At 30.1% G+C, this 21518-nt stretch overlaps 2 protein-coding genes across 2 annotated transcripts; both read right to left on the minus strand.

The window, feature by feature from the left end:
* Nucleotides 1-11970: 11970 nt before the first annotated feature.
* LOC106760362 (NDR1/HIN1-like protein 13) lies at nt 11971-13216 on the minus strand. The gene has a single exon (XM_014643800.2). It carries the CDS (start codon nt 13001-13003, stop codon nt 12248-12250), a length of 756 nt encoding a protein of 251 aa, XP_014499286.1. The 5' UTR covers nt 13004-13216; the 3' UTR covers nt 11971-12247.
* A 4540-nt stretch (nt 13217-17756) lies between these two features.
* LOC106762422 (ethylene-responsive transcription factor RAP2-4) lies at nt 17757-19699 on the minus strand. The gene has a single exon (XM_014646327.2). The coding sequence runs from the start codon at nt 19162-19164 to the stop codon at nt 18115-18117; it is 1050 nt and encodes a 349-aa protein (XP_014501813.1). The 5' UTR covers nt 19165-19699; the 3' UTR covers nt 17757-18114.
* Nucleotides 19700-21518: the final 1819 nt, after the last annotated feature.

The following is a 21518-nucleotide window of genomic DNA, read 5'->3' on the forward strand; positions in this document are numbered from 1 at the left end:
TTGTGATAATAAAAATTAACTAAAATTATATACATAATAAATAATATAATAAAATTATTTACGAAAATATAGTTTAGATTAATTAAAATTATTTCATTCAATAAATTAATTAATAGTTAACCTAAAATCATAATTAATCCTTAATCTAAATTACATTAATAATAAATAATATATAAAATTTTATAAACTTAAAAAAATTAACAAACAACCTAAAAATTAAAAAAACAAAGTTTTGAAAAAAAAAAAACAAAAACGCAGCAACTGCAACCGCAGTATCAATTGCGTTTCACAAAAAACGCAGAACGCAATTCGAGCAGCGTATTCTGCCTTGCACCCCCAAAAAACATCAACCACAAATCGAACGGCGGTTTTCGTTCCACCGCCCTTCGAACTGCGGCTCTTCTTAACCGCAGTTCCACTAGCGGTTTGCACCCCAAAAACCATCAACCGCAAATCGAATGGCGGTTCTCGTTCCACCGCCCTTCGAACTGCGGCTCCTCTTAACCGCACTTCCAATTGTGGTTCTGTAAATTCGCACAGAGATCTGAGCAACACACAACACTTGCAGTGAGATAAAGCAACACAGATCAAGCAAATGATTTTTAACCCAGAACATAAACAAATCTGAGATCTCAGAAGAAAAATACTAACTTGGAGATAGGCAACAGGGGAGATAGCAGCAGTAGCAGCAGGGGAGCAAGAAGAAGAAAGGGAGGTGCGAGCAAATGAGAGCAAGAAGAAGAAAGGGGGTGTAGGTTTTTGTGTGAGATGCGACAGAATTATAGGGATAGACTTATGGAGAATAGGATTATAGGGGTACAGTAGAAATTAAAATAAAATAGAGAGATGCAGGACGAGACCTTGGAGGTGGAGGGAGAAAGACTCACAACTAATTCACGTCTAATATCATGTATAAATTTATTCTCTCTCACTTTTTTTTTATTATTCCAAATTTGTACAAAAGCTCCTCATTTCTTCAATGTTCACACTTTAGCCTCTATGAAACACTCACCCACTTAGACAAATTGAGTAGAAAGTAAGACTTACAACTTCCTAATCGTGATTCGAGAATACAACTCAAAATCAGAACAATTATTGGGAGAAAGTAAATAGTTTAACCGCTTAAACAGAGCTGGGGAATGATATATTTATCTCTTATCTCCTCCATAAGAGATTACTCTGTTCCTGTCCCTTTCTCTTTCTTGTCTACCATCTCTTCTATATCTTTTGGGACTACAACCCAGGGACATAGATATTTACGTTTTGCGGAGAAGGATTACGGATCAGCTTCTGATGTGTGAAATCTTGAATTTGGCGCGTCTGACACTCACTTCGACAATAATAGTAACATAGCATTATCCATATCTTTCTAAAAAAATAATTAACGTGCATTAGATTAAGAAAACCTCACAAAACTAGTTTAAAAAATAAAATTTATATTCACTTATACATTATAAATTAACTTTATTTTTAATCAACTTAAAACTTTCAACACCATCTTCCATACATTTTAAAGTCTAATTTAAAATTGTTTTAGAAAAATAATAAACTTTTCTTAGTTTTAATAAAATATTTCTATATCACTTTTTCTATGTGCGGCACCTAAAAAAACTAGAAACATTTACTATTTCGAACCAATTAGGTGATACGAATATAAAACATTATACTGTAAATATGGTTTTATTTAATGTGTGTGTATATATAAAATGAGTTTTGTACAGTTTTAAAGTATACATAATCAATAGTATTAAACCAATTTTCTACATTAATTCTTACTCGGTTTTTAAAACTGATTTTCTCTATTTTTCTACGTTGGGTGATTTATGATATAGTGAAATGAATCCGTCATCTTAACTCAGCTTTAACATTAACCGTTTGTAAGATATTCTTATATTTGACATAAGTATTTTTTTTTTACTATGACTTTTTTGTACTATACAGTATTGGTAATGGAATTTAATCCTAATCTCTCATTAAACTATATATCTAAATTCCTCCTCAATATCAACTTGCCTTACCTTTTCTTTCTTCCTTTTCACATTCATAACAGAAAATCACTAAAAGAATCAAAGTTTATTGTAGCACACTATTGGTTACTAATTGATTTTTTTTTGTTATTATAAAAACCCACAAAATTAATATTATTTTTCAATTAAATATTTTTCACTGGTACATAATTGACATTATATCTTGCTTGTTTGCTTGGTGTGCATGTTTGGTATTTTCATGTTAAGACATAACTTAAATAAAGAAAAAGAAAAGTTAAGAAAAGTTGACGTGAATTTATTCTAAGTTTAATTAATAATTTCGTCATTATATTTAGATTTATATTTATTTAATATTTATATATTTTTTATTTAATTAAATTAGAATATTTATTAAATATAGATAATTTAGTTTTTTATTAAATTAGTATTAATAAGTTTGATAGGTGTTAAATGTCAATTTAAAAAAGTCTCACATATAAACTATTTGAAAGATACTGTATGTCAAAATCTTGAATGTGTCAAATATTAAATTAGAAGGATGTAAAAATAAAAGATAACATATATCATATATTTTGAATGAAGTTAACGTCAGTTTAATGCGATTGTATAAATTAATTTTATTTAAAATATATTAAAACTCAATTAAATAAAATAAAATAAAATAAAATAAAATATATAATTAATATAAAAATTAAATTATTAATTAAACATATTAATTTATTGAAAAGAAAAGGAAAAACACAAGTATAAAAATTAAATTATTAATTAAACATATTGATAATAAATAGTCCTTATATTTATATTAGACTTTCAATGTTACTCTCAGGATTAAACTAGTTTCAATTGAGTTTTACTTTTGAAAATGTGATGCAATTTAGTTTTTTCAATTAGTATAACACTAATATTATTAACTTAATATCACACGTTCGTTTGTTGTTTTTTAATTTGTTTTAAATATTTTTATTTTATTTTTTTAAATTGTCATATGTGAAATGAAGATCATGTCACACAAATAGTGTGACGTGACAATAATAGTGTTATGTGTCTCTATTAGAAAAAATATTATGTAAAAAATCGAAATTTAGTCTTTTTATCTATATTTTGTCTCAGTTTAGTTTTATTTTTTTTAAATTGAAACAATTTTATTCCTTTTCAAATTAAAACCAAATTTAACTTTTATATAAATATATAATAATATTTTCATCAAAATTGATATTTTTATTAAATATTTTTAATAATATTAAATTTATTTAAATTTATATTTTACATTAAACTTTATTTAAATTGTTTCAAATATTCGTATATTATATAATTTTTATAAAAATATTAGAATTTATACAAAAATAAAAATATTATAAATTCAAATATAAAATTTTAAAATATTTTAATAACAATTTAAAATTAATATAGTTAAAATTTAAAAACAAAATTTAAATAAAGTTTAATGTAAAATATTAATTTAAATAAACTTAATCTTATTAAAAATATTAGTAAAAATGTCAATTTTAATAAAGTATCATTACAACAATTTTTACATTTTTAAGATGGGACAAAATGGATCAACCTCATTATGGCCTTACAAAAAGGTGGGATCACGATAAAAAGTTAAATTTTAATGAAATATTATTATATATATATATATAAAAGTTAAATTTAAAGAAAATATAAATTTCAATTAAAATATCCTAATACATCTATATGAAAATTAAATTTAGTTTTAATTTAAAAAATAAAAGAAAATTTCAATTTAAAAAAAATTAAGACTAAATTAGAACAAAATACAAATAAAATAACTAAATTACTATTTTTCATTTGTCACTTTCTCCGATTCACTGTTACTGCTACATCACCTAATAAGATCTCATTTGACATGTGACAAATAACAAAGTTGTTTTTTTAAAAAAGAAAATCAATTTTTTTTAAAAAAAAGTTAAAAAAAACTTACCTATTAACACATATACTAATTTAACAAAAAAGACAAAATTGCATCGTATTTTTTAAAATAAAAACCCTTAAAACTTGAAAACCAAATTAAAATTCCAGAAAAAAGAATTTAACCCTAATAAATATTAGCATTGATAAAATTAACATATTTTATATTAATAATTAAAAGAATATAATGACAAAATATTTTACTGTCCAAATATTTTATAGAAGAGTAAAAGCGGAAAATGAAGAGTTTTTCAATACGACGAAATAATATATTTTCAAGTGAAGTTTTTATTATATTTCGTATGTGAGACCATATGCCTAATTAGTTTCATTCATTCGTATCAATGAAGATGTATAGCTTAGTGCTTGGTAGAGTTAAAAATAAAATAAAAAAAATGAAAGCATTTTTATATATCAGGTGTTTTGAAATAGGTTTAAACCCTTTGTTAGTCCCTAAGTTAAGTTTTAATGTTCAGTTTAGTCTCCGTTTTTTAAAATATCAATCTTTTGTTCATTAAATGCTGTTATGAGGACTGATTTGATACATTTTCTATATCATAAGGACTAAAGGTCGATATTTTTAAAAACAAGAACTAAACTGAACATCAAAACTTAACTTAGGAACAAAAAGGAGTTTTGAAATATCATAAACATGAAATAAAAATGTGATATAAAACAGTGGGAAAAAAAATAGGACAGAAGGTATTATTAGATTTTATCCATTCATAGCCGCCATTTTTTGTGATTTACTTCACAAGTAGGTCCTTAGAAGCAGGGGGAGTCGTGTTGGAAACTGAGATCAGATAATAATCGAAGAGCGAGAAGCATAAGTAAAAAAAGGAAATAAAATCCAAGTGAGGCAAATATATTCTACACTCTGTAACCAAAAAAGGAAACATAAATCCACACAGAAAACCTTAACCTTGCTTGCGTGTTTTTCTCCATCACCATTCAATAATAGTTAAAAGGGTTTAAGTTCACGTAATGTCACACAGATCAATTTTGTGTCTCCCATGAAATATGCATATTTAAAATTATAATATAAATATTTTAATTTTTTATCATTAAATAAATATATTAAATAAGAATAATTAGGTTTTTCTAACCATACACAAAATAACATAAATAAAAAAATAAAATACACTAATATAATTCTTCTCTTTTATATGAAGTTGCAAAAAAGTTATTGTATTATAATCACATTCATGACCAAATTTATATATATATATATATGGTAGGGATTTGTAGGGCTGAAAGACGTGATTTAATTGTTAATCGCGTGTTTCGCTAACTTGCCTTCTGTTTAGATTGCTCGGTTGCTTTCAGTCTGGATTAAAGAGGGAGATACCTGTAAAAGGTATTCCGAATATTCAATCAATTGTTATCACTATTGAGTATTTGGATCTAGTAGAGCGTAAATAGAACGTATCTGACTTTTGACTTTGACCTTATATTTATAAGTCGTCTTATGGATCTAATCTAGCACATATCCAATAAAATAAAAACAAACCTACCTTTAGATTCAACTAGTTGTTCATAAACAGTTTATCAATATCTTTAATCAGATATCTTTGATTATTTTATCATTCGTAAGACTATTGACCCAATAATAATTTAAACGCTAATTTCATTATGACCCAACATTATTTACCGTAGTTGAATTTAGTTAATGCAACGTCTGGACCGAACGATCCTAGATAGTAACCGTTCGATACATACTATATATCATACAATATCCTATAACAATTTTAAGAAATTATATTCAGAAAACTTGCATATATATATATATATATATATATATATATATATATATATATATATATAACACTAAAGTTTTATTCTAAATGGTTAACATTAAAGTTTGAAGTTCTTAACTATAATTATATGCATTTTTCTGATTCATATATAAAAGTGGTGATATTTAACTTTGTATGATTTTTACGTGATAGCAACAGGATGTTTGTAAATTGTATTTGGTTAATATTTAAAAGATTATATGATGATAAGCGTACCATATATAGCGATGGCTCCTCCTTTTGTTATCGATCATTATCCATGTTTCCTTGTATTTTGTGTCGTGATGAATAATGCATAAAATTACCAAACTGGCAAATAAGACAAGCAACATGTCAAAGGATTAAGCACAGTCTACATCCATGATTGCGTAGTGATAAAGCCCTCAAATTATTGCCAACCATCAATCCTATTCCATCACATGGTCCAGGTGCTGCGAACATACTCACGTAGTTACCAATCACAGATATATATATTCTCAGTAGATAAACCAGCTGCTTCCTATATATTATCCTTTTCTCTGCACCATCACAGGGATCCAGAAACTCTAAGTCTGCAAAATAGTTTTATACTTGTGATCTTAATTACAATTAACAGAAACAGATGGTGTACTAAACCATTGGGCATCCACCTGAAGCAAATATCAGGAAAATGGAATCTGAAAATAGTAATATTTTATTAAATGGGGTTAGGTGTGTGAAAGGGAAAGGCACTAGTATGTGAATCTTATAAATGGTTGAGGAGGAGTTGGAATCCACTCATAGTGCTTGATTTGCAGAAGACATTGGGATGCTTCCATGCCTTCATTTTCATACGTGTAAAGATAGGTTGCCACTAGATTTAGCTTCATCATTGCTGTCTTAAACTCCAATAAACTCAGCCTTAAAAGTTCCAATTATTGCTATAAAACGGCCACTCCTCATCACACTTTCATTACGTTCTATTCCAACACCTTTCATTCATGTTATGTGTTTTACATTAGTTGAGAGTGCTATAAATATATACACCCACCATATTCATTTCCTATTATGGATCATATCAGACAATTTAAGATTGAGTTGAATGTCACATACTCTTATCAGATTACAAATTAATATTAAAATACTTTTCAAGATAATTATTATAAAAATCAACACTTGTCTTGACTTATACCTATTGTCATGCTAGCAACAAACCACACTTGGAATATAAAAAGGTTAATTTCTAGATTATCATTTTGTATATTTATCCATACATGAATTTAGAACTTGATATGAGAAACGTGGTACAATGTCGATTAATGGTATAGCTTGTTGGGTCTATCAAAGAGGAGGTTTACTGATGAAATACAAACACCAATGAGAGACATGAGCCCATCCATATAAAGGATTGACACCACTCTCTATCCAAAACCTTAAGAGAATGGGTTAATGTGTCTTTTAACTTTATATAGTGCTCTACTTTCTCATTTCTATCCAATGTGAGACTTAGACTCACACTTGCATTTCCAACATAGTTCTAGTGTGATCCTTTAAGCGAGGGTTGATTAGAAAGAGAAAAATAATTAGACATAAGTAAAGACATACATAAAGAACAAAATAATTAAGAATCCTTATGTGGGATGCCATTTTACCTTAATTTCCTTCCCCAGAAGCTGCAACTTTTCATCCATATAACAAGTATGTACGCAACTGGATGCTTAATAAGAGTGTTTTTGGTTTCTCCTTTTCTTGCTTGTGGAGTGAAGAAACTCAAGACATTCACTTTACCACTTTATATGTGTTGTTGGACTTAGACGATCTATATATACAGTTTTACATTGGAAAATTATTTTTCTGCTTCATTTCATATTTACACGTATTCTATTTATAGAGATTAAGAGAAATAATTGGCAGGATTCACCGGGGCTTAGGACCAATGATTAGAGAAGAGAAAAGAAAATCACCATTTTTTTTTAATTTAGAGAACAACATAAAAATGTTGTCTAAAGTAAAAAATTCTGATCTTGAGTTTTAGCAACGGTTTAACATAGTTTTTCGACCTGTTAAAGGCAATGCAATTTATATTAATTATAAAATATAGCTAATAGTTATATTATTATTATTTTTATTTATAATAGTAGAATTTCAAGTGTTACAAATTTATTGTAATTTGATTTATTTGACTTTTATTACGAGATAATTGATGTACTGTAGACAATTTAGTTATTCTTATACTTGATTATAATTTGAAATATTTAAAATTAAATTACTTGTAATTTTAATTTTAAGTATGTCGTCCAAAATATCCACATTTTTAAATGTGATCAAATTAACCATAATTTTAAAAAAATCCAAACTATTAACGTGTTATTGTTTATAACTATCTGTATTTCCATATTTTCTAACAGATTACTTAAAGTAAATAAAGAATAATTTATTATACACTCTATAAAGATAAATAAAATTCAATATATAACTAATAATAAAAGAATATAAGTTATTCTTATTTTAAACGACGACTATTAAACAGTTGTTTAGTCTATAAAATAGTGTAATGAGTATTGATGATAAAATATTTTTATTTAATTAAAAAAAATTCAACTTTTAAAATAAGTTCTTTTTCAATATTTCTTCGATTTAAGTTTCATTTTTGTCTCTTCTCAGATTCCTCCATTCTGGCAAATAGAGTCAGTCTTCAAAGAGATTGTGTGGTTATGTAAAATTATATTTAAATTTGTTTGAAGGAATACTCTTTTGTCTGTGCAAATTCCAAATCAATGGTTTGTATTTTGGCTTCCAATTCATGATGCAAATATATGATGGGACTAACGGCACTCCAAGTAAATAATGTCACGTCATCAAAATAATTTTTTTTATTATAAGGTTCAACATCACACAAATAAAACATAACATTTAAGTATAAAAAACAAAAACAAAAAAAAGACTATATTAAAAGACGAATGTTTAATTTTCAAATAACATGTTGAAAGACGAATGTTTATAAGAAAATTATTTTCATTAAACCAAGATTCTTTGGATGATATATTCATAAAAATTTCACATGTGTGAATTTTCTTATTTTTTGTCTGATTAATCCAACTTTCCCGCATAAAGGCAAAATAACTCCGATAACAAAACAATAATAGATTTCAACAATATAAATAGCATGGTTTAAATACCATTTTAATTTTAATTTTTTTTTATGTGTTCAATGATTTTGTTTTTCATGTCTGATAAAATTTTAATTTTTGTCAAAGTTTGATCAATGTCATATTTTTTTATATGTCATATTTTTTTTTATGATACAAAATAGTAATTTTTATGTGTTTTTTTTTTAATTTTCTTAATTTAATAGAAATTGTTTATGTGTCAAGTCATAATTAGAGTTGTCAAAATGGGTTACGATCCGTAGGTCAACCAGTCCACCACGGGTTTGAGTAGAGTTAGGTTTGAAAAAAATGTATTTTTTATAGGAGTCAATTTTTAACTCGATTCATTTAAACCTGACCCATCCGGGTGGTTGAATCCGTACCAATTCACCTAATTTTATTTTATTAATTTATTATCTTATGAAACCCTAAAAAATAGCATCTGGCTTGGATTGTATTGTACTTTTTTTTGTTATTATTTTGAATTGTCAAAATTTATTTATATTTGAATTACAAAAAGTTTGTAATTTTTTTATTTTAAAAAAATTATAATTAAGTGAGCTAGTGAGCCAATCCGTTTAACTTTCGGGTTGAGCCGGATTCGAATTTTTCTAACTCACTAATAAATAAGTCGGATTTGGTTGATTCACTAAGTCACCAATACATGGTAGCCAGGCCGGGTGCCCCTTTTGACAACATTCATCATTGTGTCACATATCAATGACACCTCATATGTCAATGTTAAATGTGTTATACTCTTATTTTAAATTTAGTTTATATATTTATTATTTATATTCAATTTCATCTCTGTATTAATTATTTTTATTTAATTTCGTTCTATTTGTTTTTAAATTAAGTAAATTAGTTCCTTTCCAAATTAAAACCAAATTTAATTTTTGTATAAATGTTATATGATATTTTTATTAAAATTGACATTTTTATTAAATATTTATAAAATTATTTTTTGGGTTAAATATGTTTTTGGTCTCTTAACTTTTAGTAAAAATAAGAATTAGTTACTCTTCCAAATTTTGAACCAATTTAGTCTCTTATCTTTAAAATTGTGTGGATTTAGTTTTTTTAATCATGGTCAAATAAAACTAACAAAATTTAGCTAAAGAGACTAAATTCATATATTTCTAAAATTGGAGAACTAAATTAAATCAAAGTTTTGAAGAACAACTATTTCAATTTTAACTAAAAGTTAAAGGACAACAATATATTTAACACTTATTTTTAAAACAGCTCTAACTATATTATTAAAATATAAATTTTAGATTTAAAATTAATTTGATCTCATATAAAAATGTGAATTTTATTGACAACATAACATTCATATAAAAATTAAATTTAGTCTCAACAAAGACAGCTCCCTTTAAAAAGATAACACTGAATTGAATCAAAATAATAAATATAATTGAATCAAAATAACAAATATAAAGACATAAAGTAATAACACACAAAATTAACACCAACACCATCATGTGACACTATATTAACTTGACACATAAATAAATTTTTAAATTAAAAATAAAAATCATAAACTAACTCATTTCATATGTTACTATTTAAACGTCATTAGAAAAAAAAGACAAAATTGATTAAAATTTAAAAAAAATTGAAACTTTTATTGAACACGAAAAAAAAACACATTAAATATATTCAATGAAAATAGGATTAAAATGGTAACTAAGCCAACAAAGAAAACAATGTCAAAATATTTCAACAAGATAGAACATAAATATATTGATGTATTTTTATGATCTATTTTACTTGTTAAATTATATATTTTATTGATAATTCAATTAAATTTCTTGTTTTTTTTAATTTCATATGTTTCATGTCATTTTAAGTTTTGTAAATACATAAGTAAAAATAGCTATTTTGTTAAAATAAGTAGTTTGATGCATTAATTTAACAATTATATTTATATGAAAATAATTGAAAATATAAAAAAAAATTATAAAAAATGAATAATTAAGTTGTAGGAAACAAGCCGATGTAGAAAATTTTGTTAAAGGAATCTATTTTGACCAACGAAAATAAAGAATTAAACTAAATATATTTCCTGTTGAATTTCTAAGTGAAATATATCATAGTAAAGAATTTAGAAAAAATCAGGTTTAAAGATACGATTAGTAAATTTAATGTTTGGTATTTGTTCAAATTACTTTTTCTATTTTTGGAAATTATAGCATACAACCTATATTTTAAACAAAAAAGAAATATACTTTAAGGTGAAGCAATCCAGTGCCAATCTATAAGAAAATTGAGAAAACTCCATTGCAATGGTGACATACGCATGGAAAAGAGAAATCTTCATCAATACAGGGTTAAATATCATTTTAATCCCTTAACTTTTAGTACAAACTGAAATTAGTCCTTCAAAACTTTGGTCTAATTTAATTTTCCAATTTTAGAAATGTATGAATTTAGTATTTTTAACCAAAATTTGTTAACTTTATTTGATGTTTCAAAAGCGTTTCTCAGTTAAGAATGAAGTAAAAATGTGTCAAATACTATAAAAAAAAACTCAAATGCTATCATGAAACGTGTTTGAAACATCAAATAAATCAAACAAAATTTGGTTAAAAGAACTAAATTAATACATTTCTAAAGTTCAGAGACTAAATTAAACCAATGTTTTGAAGAGAGACTAATTCCAAATTCCATTCAAAGATAAGAGATCAAAAACATATTTAACCCTAATTTCAATTGATTACATATCCTCGTACGAATTGAATCACATAGTAAGTTAGATAACTAGAAATAGGTTTTTATAGTATTAAAGTAAGTTCTTTTACTAAATTTTGAAGGCATGTATATTTAATGATAAAAATTTAAATTTAACTATTGAAAAAATCAATGATTAATGATACTTAGTAATACGTTACCATGATATATTAGAATTGATTTATAAGTGATAGAGATACATGGCAGTTAGATTTGGTGAAGTTTAATCTCAACACTATCATATATAGATCTCTTTAACTCAATATTTGCTTTTACTAACTTAAATTATGTTTTATTATGTAAATAAAATTAACACTGAAAGAAGATAAAAAAAATAAAAAAAAATCTATGCGAGCATAATTGTTAAGGTTCTATTTACTTAAAACATATATAATTACTTGAACAATTGGGTAGTGGCCCAATACAACAGGGTTTGAAATTACCTAAATGCCATGTTGGAGGGTCTTATACATAGATTAAGGCCCATTATCATTAGTCTAAGTAGATCCTCCAATACAAGGTTTAGGCCCATCTGGCATATCCTAACTTACAGAAATAAAGAGTATATGGAAGAAAAATAATAAGTATTTAGAAGTTATAGACATAATAATCCTGGGGGCGACAGGGCCATGAAAAGAAAAAAGTTTGAGAAGGAAAAGACCTGGATGATCTACTCAGGTGCGGGAGCTACCTAGTTTCGTTTAGTTTGGCATTGTTGAGAGAGAATGCGAGTGGAATTAGCCAACGTATCTATCTTGAATATGCAGGAAACGTGGAATGTCATTGTCCCACTGCTCAACAACCCCATTTTCATTCGTGCTCGAGACTGAATGGCTAAGGAGAATGTAACAGCCACCTTCTTTTTGGTATTTTTAATGCTTTCCTCCACCTTCTTAGGAGTTTTTGATCCTTTCAAAGCAACGCCAAACGATGTCGTATCAAGAGGGTCTTGTTTCATGCTTGTGTAGTCTCCTTTGGCGATCTGTTTCCCATCTAAAGAGAGGCTCACATGATTATTATTTTTATAAGAAATGCCCAGGTCTGCATTTGGATTTTGGACTCTTAAACTCATGCTGTATTTCTCTTTCGTCTCTGCCACCTTAAAGCTTTCCACCGAAAACTTAGGGTCCTTTGGTGAGAGTAACATGGAAAAAAGTCCACCTAAAACGCCTCCCAGAACAATCAGAAGAACCAACAAGACAACGGAGACTACTATGCAACACAAGCAGCAACGTGACGTTTTCGCCTGCTTTGGAGGAGAGGTTTGATGCAGCTCCGCCAGACGAGCATTCTCGGGGGGTGGAAAACGGTAAACTTGATCCTTCGGGACTCGGACAACGTACGTGCTCAAATCGATGCCTGGTGATTGGAGTTTGCTACTCTCATAATTTTTGTCGGGAGGAGATTCTGGTGGCAACGACGGCGCAGGCCGCAACCGCTCCTCCATCAGAATATGAGGAGCGGTGGGAGGTGACAAAGAAACCGAATTGCAGAAACTGGGAACGTTGTTAGAGAGTTGGGGAGGTGGGTGGGTGGGTGCTTTGCACGGGGACGTCAAACTGAACTTAGTCTATGCCCTCATGCACCAAAGGCCATAACGTGCGATTCAGAGATAAATTAGGTTATCATTTCCAGTTTCAACGGCTCAACTTCCTCTCACTTCAACCAACCTCCATCCATGCATTTACCATTACATCATTGGAAAATAAAATTTTAACATCATTTTAGCTTTCTTCAACTTTAGTCTATTTTTCAAAAATAACAAAAACCCCAATACTTCACTCAGCCTACCAAAGCCCAATATAAACCCATCCTAATTTTTATTATGCTCCTTCTTTCTGCAACCCCATAATATTCATACACCCTAAATTATGTTTTCTACATTACTGAATAAATATATTTTATGTTTATATTAAAGTGTGTTACAAAGTTTTTAGTCATTTATATTTTCGATACAACTGAAATAATATTATTTTATTATCATCATCCTCGTGTTATAGAAATATTAATTACTCAATTAAACTTTTAAAATATACATAATATACTTTTAATATATATGTATATATCATAGCAAATGTATGTTGTACATATTATATATTAATTTATATCTATATTTGAAAATATAAATGGTTTAGATATTTAATAATTTTGTCGGGATTTTATTTTAAAACTATTTTTTGAGTTAAAAAATTAATATTTTTTGTAATGAAATTTAAAAGGTGTATAGTATGGTACCTAGTAAGGGGAAAAGACACTGATTGTTTTTACTTATAAGCATTGGTTCTGCAACCGAGGCATATATGAGTGAGGTAAAAAAGGGTAGGCTTTATGTCTCGGTCACGAACCGCTTTAAAATGAGAAAGGATTATTCCTCGATTCTTAGATAACTGAGGCAGTAACATGTTTTTTTTTTTTTTTTTCAGGTTTTGAAACCTCGGCTGCATCATCTAGACTTTCATCATTATCGTCATTTTCGTCATTTTCATTTGACTCCTCAGGGTTTTCTTCTTCAGTCTTCTTTCCCATGATTCTATCAAAGTCATGGTTTCCCTATTAATCCACCTTCATGTGACATTTCCTTCATCAAACTTTTTTTCGGAAAAGGCACCCTCTAAACAGGCTTTGCAAAAGTTGTGACCAGTAATGAGGTACTACATCACCTTGCGGTATATTCCGACGTGCCTATGCTCGCAAGAGCCTCTGCCACCAAAGCCGACACGCCTCCGTGCAACACCTTGAAGGACTTCACCATGTGCAAAATTAAACCATAAAGTTCCCATCTTTACTAAAGACAAACAAAAACCAGAATAGTGGGCGAGAGAAACAGGCAGAGGCATAAGGAGAAGGAGAAGAAATGGAGGCAGGGTGAGAATGGCGATGACCGCGGAGGGGGAGGGTCGGCGAGGGAGTCGCTAGAAGTGGGCAGTGATGGAGGAAGAACGGTGGCAAGTGAGGAGAGGAAGATGAAGACCACGGGGTGGAGAAGAGGAAGGCGCCAAACCAGCGGTGCAGTAGAGCAGGGAGGAACGGTGCAGCAGTTGGTGTGGAGTAGGGAGGGCAATGCAGAGGGGCGGTGCAGCAACGGTGGTTCAACAATAGTGCAGCAGGCCGAGGCAGTTGTGTGGACTTCTCAATGAAGGCAGCATCGGTGGTTGAGCAACGGTGGTTCAGCGACAATTGTTGGAGGTAGTGATGAAAGGGAGCGATTGAAGCAAAAGAAAACGAATGGCAAAAGAAAGAGAGCACACAATGAACTGGAGAAATGAACGTGTAGGGCAAAAAAATTTGAATAAAAGTCAAGAGCTATTACACCGATCCTATAGTTAGCCGATGTCATACACATGTATACACCTCGGTTGTTGGTTTACCCAATACATATGCTGAGCTTTTCCACACGGATTCTCTGTCACCCGAAGCATAAAAGCTTTTCCACACCGGTTCTACAGCAACCGATGCCGTAGGACGCGTCACAGTCTTCACAGGCAACTCAGATGATAGTGAAAAAGGTGATGTTGACAGCCTATATGCTTCGGTTACACCTTTAATCGAGGTAATAACGGCTATATGCTTCAGTTTTGCAGTGAACCGAGCCAGTAGAGCTAGTGACAGGCCAAAAATCAGCTTTTCAAAGGGTATTATGCATCAATTTCTTCTTGGCTCGAGGTAATAAGTCTATATGCATCGGTTTCAGCTAACCTGATGCCTATTGTCTGAGGTTGAATGCTCTGTTTTTACTAGTGTCGGAACGAGCGATTACAAAGAATAGTCGATCGGTTATTATAACATCATGTCTATGTTGAGTCATAATTGGGTCAACGCTTATTATTGGGCTAGTAGTCCAACAAAATCAAAGATATCTTATTAAAGATATTAAGGATGAAATAATCAAGGATATCTTATTAGAGATATTATAAAGTTGTTTATGAGCAACCAATCGGATTATGAGGTAAATCTATCTAAGGTAAGTCTGTTTATATTTTATTAGACTTATGAAAACTTATAAATACAAGGTCAAAGCTAAAAGCCCATTTCGTTCCACTTAGGTTCTACTTACTCTCTCATCACATATAGAAATATTATACTCAATTGTGAACCGAGGTTCATCAAACCGCTACTAACTTGAGTGTCGGAATGTCTTTTTGAAATACCTCCCCCCTCTGTCAAGAAGAAGAGTAAGTGGCCCAAGCCGAAGGAAGGCAAGCACTCCAACAGAAGAAGAGCGAATGGTCCATACCTAAAAAAAAGTGAGTGATCCAGACAATCCAAGCTTTGTATCAGAAAACTATAAAGCCACGTCATCCAGATTAATCTCTCGATCCACAAAATACATACAGAAACATAAGTAATATTGACAGCGTGATATATATATATATATATATATATATATATATANTATATATATATATATATATATATATATATATATATATATATATATATATATATATATATATATATATATATATATATATATATATATATATCGGTTATCTAAATCACCTCAATAATTAGATGTGATGTGGTTCGGAATAATGATAAGCAAATTTCAAAAAGTATGGTTTTATTTGTTTTGAACATATTTTATCCTCGCTTAACTCCCTTTTATCTATCTTCTTATCTCTGGGTTTAATTGTGCAATGCTTCTGCACCACACACCTTTTATCTGTGAAAGAGGAAAGATAAGCTGTACCAGAAAAGAAGACAAAGATAGAATCATATATTCAGGTTTTGTGATAAATAGTCGTAATCCTTTAACATGTATGTAACAAAGGATGACAATGAAGATAAATTTAACTAATTATTAATATTAATTTGCATGATTCACGATGTTACAACTAGCATAGGAATAAATTCTCTAAAGTAAGAAAGAGAATGGCAAAGGTGAATATGCTTTACTAAACCACTGGGGAAAGGGATTAATTATAACAACAATCTAACATTATACACGTTTGCTATTTACAATAACACATGCAATTTTTTTTCCTGAATTTAAATATATTTTAACTTATTCAATATCTATTCTTAAATATATTTTAAAACAGAATCATTTATCCATTTTTTTTGTCGCCTGAGTCTATTTTGCTGACATTTTTTCTTGGAACATCATTTATTTCCGTACAAAAAATTATCATCACATTTAATGAAAAAATCTACATAAAACACGATAAATTAATGTTTTAAATATATATATATATATATATATATATATATCATTATTGTAAAATTAACATTTACATTTAAATAGCAAACAAACAACAAATAAAAAAAAAATAGCTTTGAAAAAATTTAATAATTTGAGCGAAAATAGTTTCGTCTGAGGAAAAAATTATTAGATAGAAAGGTTGAATTTATACTCTTCTTTACTTAGAAAAATATTTTAACGAAAATGATACTGAGAGCAAATGACTTTTAAGAAAAATATATCATTTGTGCAAAAATGTTTGAAACTTATGTCTAAATTCAATATTACAATTATGCAACTTTTCGACTACTGAATTAAGTCAAAATAGCATTCACTTTCATTAAACTCTTAAATAAATATATATCTATGAGGACTATCAAATTTAAATTAAAACCAAATTTAAACCCAAACCAATCAATTTTGTTAACAATTATTTAAACTTCAAACAATTCACTAAAATATACTTTTCACTAACGTCAGCTATATCAAAATCAAAATTTCATAATTTCTAACAAATATTAATTTCGGTTTGAATTTCTTATCTTTGACATTTTCGATAGGTATAAATTTCATAGTTTTTATTAAATAAAATCCTTCCATAAAATATATATCAAGTCACATTTGAAATGTCAAGATCTACTTATTAAAATTTCGTTGGCTCAAACTTAAATTCTCATATCAATTACTACGACAAAGAAACTAAGCATATACAATGATCAATAATTTAAAAATATCTTTATAACTCTGACCTTAGGAATATTAATCTTTTACCCCTTTAAAACAAAATTTGATAAATGAAACTTATTTTGTTCTTCATCATTTAAGAAAAGATGAACAAATCCATATAAGATACAGAAAAAGTACTTGTAAAATGATGATAATATTTCTAGAATAAAATAAAGGGTATTTATGTATTGTTGGTGCCTTGTTAAATTTGAAACTAGAGCTTAAAACTGCAGAGGCAAGATCCTCCTTAAAGACTATTTGTGACAGCAGGGACATTAACATAACATGGATGTACATCTCTGAAATGGAGATGTTGAAGAATATAGATGATATTTTATAGAGAAGCAACAATCATCTCGGCTACATATTTGATAAGCTGAAAGGCAAGTAGATTCATCTCGTCTACATATTCATATAATAATTCCATTAAGTAAGACTGGAAACATAACTGGACTAATTCTCCCAGGTCAAGCAAGAAAAAATTCAGCTGTGACCCAAGGTAGATAGAGATTATACAAGATATTGACACTAAAACTAGCCCTGCAATTGCCAAAAACTCCATTGCAGTGACCACCTACAAATATACTAGACTAGACCACGCATCATACCCTTCAATACATAACATAGTCTTCTAATTTCCGAACACTTCGTCACAGAGAATCCCAGTCGATCTCATAAGAGGGGTACTTAAGGAGATTAAAATTATCCGAATCACCTTCCCACTGAGGCTCGCTCACGTCGGCAAACGTCAGATCCGAGAGAGGCGAAGAACCTTCAGACCCCTCGCTCTCCGTCGTAACAGGAGACGAGGAAGCTTCCACCTTGCAACACTTGTTGCTGCTGTTGTCGTCCGAAACAGCCTTCTCTGGCGGAGGAGCCACTTTGGACCGTGACCTCTTCGACGAACCCTGAGGCTTTTCGGTCTTCCCCTGTTTCTGCATCTCAGCCAGGCCTTCGCATATGGCCTGAAGCTTGGCATCAACGGAGGAATGGAGCGGCTTGTACTCCCCGAAGCCTCCGCCCACCGAGGAACCCTGGTGACGGAGGTTTGGGAAGTTAAGCCTGGCGAAGTCACCTCGGAGTTTGTACGCGGCCTTGTCGTACGCCAGAGCGGCTTCCTCGGCGGTGTCGAATGTTCCCAGCCAGAGCCTGGTCCGATTCTTTGGGAGTCTGATCTCGGCCACCCACTTCCCCCAGTGCCTCTGCCGCACCCCTCGATAAAGCTTCGTAGGCTTCAGAGGCATGCCCACGTGCTTCATGGGGATGGGTTTGGTCCCGAGGAAGTTGAGGGTGTTGGGATTCTGCTGGTGCTGGGTCTGGGTCTGGATTTGAGCCTGGATCTGAGAGATCTGAGAGGGGGTTAGGTGGTTGAGGCCGAGAAGAGACGTTGGTTGTCCTTGCGCGAAGCCTATGATGTTTTGGGTGTTGGATAGGGATAACCCGTCGGCAAAAGCATGGGTCATCGATGCGGAGCAGTTGTTTGAGTAGATAACAGGGAAGGAGGGTGAGGAGGGGAAGTAGATGGGAGAAGGAGAGTAAGAAGTAGAAGGAAAAGAGGAGTTTGAAGGTGAGGAAGAAAAGGAAGGGGTTGAGGAAGGACTTTTCATAAAAGGTTCAAGAACTTCCATTAGTTCACCCCTGAACGGATCTGAGGGAAGTTGAAACTCTGTGCTGCTGTAAAAACCCATCATAGCTGCCATCAGATCAATTCAACCTGCGTCTTTCTAAAACTGAAGAACAACTGGTTAATTAATACAGAGGATCTCAAAAACAAAGATAACTAAAAAGAAAAACCTTTTTCTACAAACAAAGGATGAAGGAGATTTCAAATAGACAACCTCCTCGGTCCTGTGGTCTTAATATAAGATTAAACTTCGAGGGATCAAAAATAACCCTCTTGGCTAGTTTCAAAGGCAAAAAAAAAAATGGGGGGCAAGGGGATCAAAATTTTACAAGCTAATTTTGACAGTAAAACCTGGATCTCGTTTCTGAAAACACCTGGCTTTCGAGAAATACTTCTAAGTTTGCTTCTTGGTGAGTTAAAAGACAAACCCAAAAATCTTAGTTTGAAAGACAGATGATTAACAGAAAGGGATTCAGAGAAGCGGGGTGTTGCAGAGAGGGGGGAGAAGGAGAAGAAAGATGAACCACAGAAGACTGAAAGCTTTGAAGAAAACGTGGAGAGAAAAAAAAAATATCTGTGAAGGCCTCTCGTCACTCTTGGTTCTGCCTTACACCCTCTCTCTCCATTATATAGCACCCTATCACCTTGATTACTATTCTTAACCTCTTAATCAATCCCCTAATTATCGCTGTCGTAACCACTGGTTAGTTTCAGCAAATTGCAGGCCATGACGTAAGACCCGCCCAAATTGATTAAGGAACTACCCAATCAGATAACAACACGCGTCCCCGAGACCTTGTTAAGGACACGTGCCTGCTCGAAACCGTCAGGTGTCGGTCTCTTTAACGTTGTCATTTTCTTTGGTCTTGTCTGTAAGCGTGTTGACCGTATTTAGTGCGCGTTCAGTCCAACTACTTATCCTCAATAGTTTTTGAATTCTAAATTCCCATGGCATCCTTAATTTTTTTTCTATTGCCTCCATCGTACGCTTACTTTACTCTTCCATTTAGTTTAATTAGCTAGGAAGTATGAACTGCTGCATATATTAGTAGTTTTATGAAAATCACTATCAGTCGGAGTTTAAAGCAAATAAGTATTGAAATAAGTAATGAGAAATGAGAAGAAGATAATGTATAGATTATGAGGATGGAGTCAGTGTTCCAATTCAGAAGTGGGGAGCAGTTTCTTTTATCTTTTGCTTAAGGCCAAGATAATGGATTGTCATTTAATTTAATCTAATACTAGTTTAGTTTGTATTGGGTTGTTTAATCAAGAATTGAACAACTTATGTACGCAAGCATTGCATAGTTTTATTATTTCCTTCAATAATATAGATCAGACTGGAAAGTTCTCTAGTACTTAGTAATTAACTTGGACAAGAATTAGGTTACAGTACTGTTTCTGATGAACCTAAACACAAGAGTGAAGAGTCTAGAAGCACGGAATCGAATAACAGGGTAAGCCTACCCACCAAACATGCCCGTTATCTTCTCTTCTCACGCAATTTCAATTATTATCTGTCTATACAATAATTAAGGCCTTGTTCACTTGAGTGGATTTGAGGAAGAGTAATTGAGTGGATTTGAGAGGATTTGAAGGTAATTTTTTTTTGCTGTTTATTTGAGTGAATTTGGAGATTAAAGAGACTGGATTTGGAAGTAAAGTTTGTGAGGATTAGTGTAAGATTTAATTTATATGGTAGATTAAAAAAATTTACTTCCAAATTCATACTCGTTTACCTCCAAATTCACTCAAATAAACAACAAAAAAAATTACCTTCAAATCCTCTCAAATCCACTCAATTACTCTCCCTCAAATCCACTCAAGTGAACAAGGCCTAAAGTTTTCTCGTATATGTTTTTTTTGTATTTTAATTTATATCATTACATATTTATATAATTAAGTTTAACATAATTATTTGTCTTTACTTAAATATAAATTTATTTTTATTTTCAAAATTAATTTTAATTTTTTTCCTTCTTATTATTTTACCATTAAATATCCTATTAATAAATATTATTTTATATTATTTTTATTATTAAAGAATATTTTGATAATCTTAATGAATTTATTCATATGTTATTTTAATAAAATTGTAGTGCCTTACTTCAATTATAATTGAAGTTAATTGATTCAGTTAAAAAAATTCATTCTATAATGTATACATGCACTTAAAAATCAGGTTTAAATTTAAAGATAGCGCGTCCATTTAATTGTGCCATAAGCAGAGGTTAAGAAACACTAAATACATATTGAAACGGACAAAAAACAATTAGTAAATTAAAAACATTATTAAATACGTATCAAACATATATTATTAATAATTATTTTATTATATCCGAATGACTGACTTACCCATTATACTACATTAATCCTTATTTATTTTTCTTTTTAATAATGTGGCCCCACCTAATTAATATATTGAATTTG

Source organism: Vigna radiata, chromosome 5 (assembly GCF_000741045.1).
Source record: "Vigna radiata var. radiata cultivar VC1973A chromosome 5, Vradiata_ver6, whole genome shotgun sequence".
Taxonomy (NCBI): Eukaryota; Viridiplantae; Streptophyta; class Magnoliopsida; order Fabales; family Fabaceae; genus Vigna; species Vigna radiata.